The sequence below is a fragment of the Hordeum vulgare genome, chromosome 3H (assembly GCF_904849725.1).
Source record: "Hordeum vulgare subsp. vulgare chromosome 3H, MorexV3_pseudomolecules_assembly, whole genome shotgun sequence".
NCBI lineage: Eukaryota > Viridiplantae > Streptophyta > Magnoliopsida > Poales > Poaceae > Hordeum > Hordeum vulgare.
The window spans coordinates 402790596-402793079 of record NC_058520.1 but is presented as its reverse complement, the minus strand read 5'-3'; the positions used below and the strand labels follow the sequence as shown (position 1 = coordinate 402793079).

Genomic DNA, 2484 nt, shown 5'->3' with positions numbered 1-2484 from the left:
TGTGGAAACTGATTCTTATTCGGCCTACAAGATAATCAAGAGCTTGGAATGTGACAGATCTGCTTATGCGCCTCTAGTTAGAGAGATTAAGCTAAATTTGTCATTTTGTGAAACTTGTGTTACTCATGCCACCTGTAATCAGAATAAAGTTGGCAGGAGTCTTGCTAGTTTTGGTCGGATAGAAGGTAGAACGATGACCTGGATTGAATCCGGGCCACCTGCTGTTCTTGAGCTAGTCACTGCTGATTGTAATCATGTGTTGGTCTGAGTAATACAAATGTTTTTCCTGCAAAAAAAAAACTGTCGTGTTGCGGTGTGTCAGCATTTTCCGTGGCAAACTGTGCCGACATCTTGCAGATGGAAATCGGCGTCCCGGCCAGCGCAAACACAATGAGAAGTGGAATCCACCAAACCCGTTTATAAGCACGGTTGAAAGTACAACGCACACACGGACACACTTGTAACCACACGATAGTACAAAGCTTGATCGTAGCTTTCAGAACAGCAAACTCGCGAAATTAAATAAATGCACCTGCTTCAGTAGCCAGTACCCCTACGCCAAGTAGTAGTAGTAGCAGTCTTCAACGAAACCCAAACCGCGGTATAAATACGGAAATGCTGAGGCCAGGCAATGCCCTGCCCGGGCGCGCCTACTGGCCGGCGGCAAAGGCCTCGACGGGGAAGGTCTTGGTGACGCCGGCGAGGCTCCTGAAGACGATCTTGCCGGTGGGCGGATCGTCGACAGTGATCTCGTTGACCGGCGGCCACAGCATGAGCTCCTTGGCCTTGACACCCTTGAGCTTCTTGATGCATTTGGTCTTGACGTAGCCGGTGATCTCCACGTCGTAGCTCACCTGCTTGCTCACCATCTTAAAACGGTGCTCCACCTTCTTCTGCTGCGCGATCCACATGTAGCCGGTGGCGCGCACGAAGCCGACCTCGATGACGTCCGCCAGAGGCAGCAGGCCCAGCGGCAGCCCGAACTCCTCCAGCAGCGACGTGGCCAGCTTCAGGCCTTCCTCGTGCCCCTTCTTCACCATTGCTCCCTCCCTCTCGGCCATGGCTAGCTGCTAACTTCGCTAATTAGGTGGTCTTGCTAGCTCGCTCGCGTCGTGTGTGCTTCTGTCTGAGGTTGCGTTGCATCCGTTGGGGATTTATAAGGTTTGGAGAAGCAGGTGGCATGACCAAATGAGTCATGTCACGGACTCTGTATCCTCGAATTCATCGTTGGGTTTTAGGAGTCTAGCTTTAGCAGGAGGAGGTTCGGCGTGATGATCATGGCGAAGGGAGGGATCGTGTTGTCCACTTCTGTGTGTTGCGACTTGAAATGTTTGCTTTGTGGAGTCCGAAGAGCCGGCAACGCGCGAGTGTGGTATTTCGTTCCCCTTAAGAAATTGCACAATGGCTGACAGACTGACAATGAGACGCTGTGAGGCTACAAAATGGACCGTTGCTACTCCATTGGCCAGTTTTGCACCGTGAGAACTGTTGGGATAATTCAGTTTCGCAAATAACGCTGCCATGACAGCCGTTTTCACTGCCATGGCAGCCAAAGTCGCTAGGTGTCATTTCTCTTCAGTAGTTTCAGTTTCCAGTTAAGATTTCTGTTAGCTGCAGGAGAGCACGTTTCAAGTGCACGTTAGCTATATTAGCAGACTTATCCTTGCGTCGCAACGGAAGAGAAAAAAAATTATAATATTTTCGTGACCATGAAAATATTTTGCTGCATCACCTATATCATTTTGGCAAACATTTTATTCTATTTCATTTGCTTTTTAATACATAAACATTTAAAAAATTCATGAACACTGTTTTATTTTCCTGACATTTGTTTTCGAAATGCAAACATTTTTTTGAAAAATAAGAACAGTTTCTGAAACAAAAACATATTAAGATTTATTGAAAAATTCTCATGCTTTAAATTTTAGGAATTTTTTTGAAGTACCAAAATATTTAAAGGATAAAAAATGGAAATGTAAGAGAGAAAAAAACGAATTTTGAAAACAGGCTGCCCGCACATGGGCCGGCCCAAATGGAAAAGAGGAAAAGAAAGATTTGTTATGATCATGTTTTGAATAATTTCCTTCTCAATGTACCTTTGAGAAATTTTACTTGTGAGAAATTTACAACAATATCTTTATATCAATGATTGTATAAAATTAAGCAAGCCTTTGTTGTTATTAGTATGATGCAAGTTTTGTATTACTTTGTTGCATTTTTCCTAGTTCATCTAGTAATTATTTCTAGTATTACTTGTGTTTTGTTTTCCTTATATATGATGTTTAACTTGTTGTGATTGATTTTCTTGTTAATTTTTAGTGTTATCTAATTACTGCAGCTTCTATTTTGATTTTCTAGGAGCATGGGTATGGGATTAGTGTATCTTCTTATTTAATTTTTGTGAATCTTTGAGAGTTCAATTTAACCGTATTGTCTTAAAAAAATCCCCAAGGCTATTGTTTCAAGGTTGAAGAGATTTGTTGA

The 2484-nt window shown here is 43.2% G+C and overlaps 1 protein-coding gene across 1 annotated transcript; it reads right to left on the bottom strand.

Moving 5' to 3' along the window:
• Window positions 1-429: 429 nt before the first annotated feature.
• Window positions 430-1097, bottom strand: LOC123440046. Its single transcript, XM_045116640.1, has one exon. It carries the CDS (start codon window positions 1059-1061, stop codon window positions 651-653), a length of 411 nt encoding a protein of 136 aa, XP_044972575.1. The 5' UTR covers window positions 1062-1097; the 3' UTR covers window positions 430-650.
• Between the last annotated feature and the right edge of the window lie 1387 nt (window positions 1098-2484).

Bases quoted from the DNA above. Each gene is read 5' to 3' on its own strand.
- LOC123440046 (XM_045116640.1), bottom strand. From the start codon at position 1,061: ATGGCCGAGAGGGAGGGAGCAATGGTGAAGAAGGGGCACGAGGAAGGC.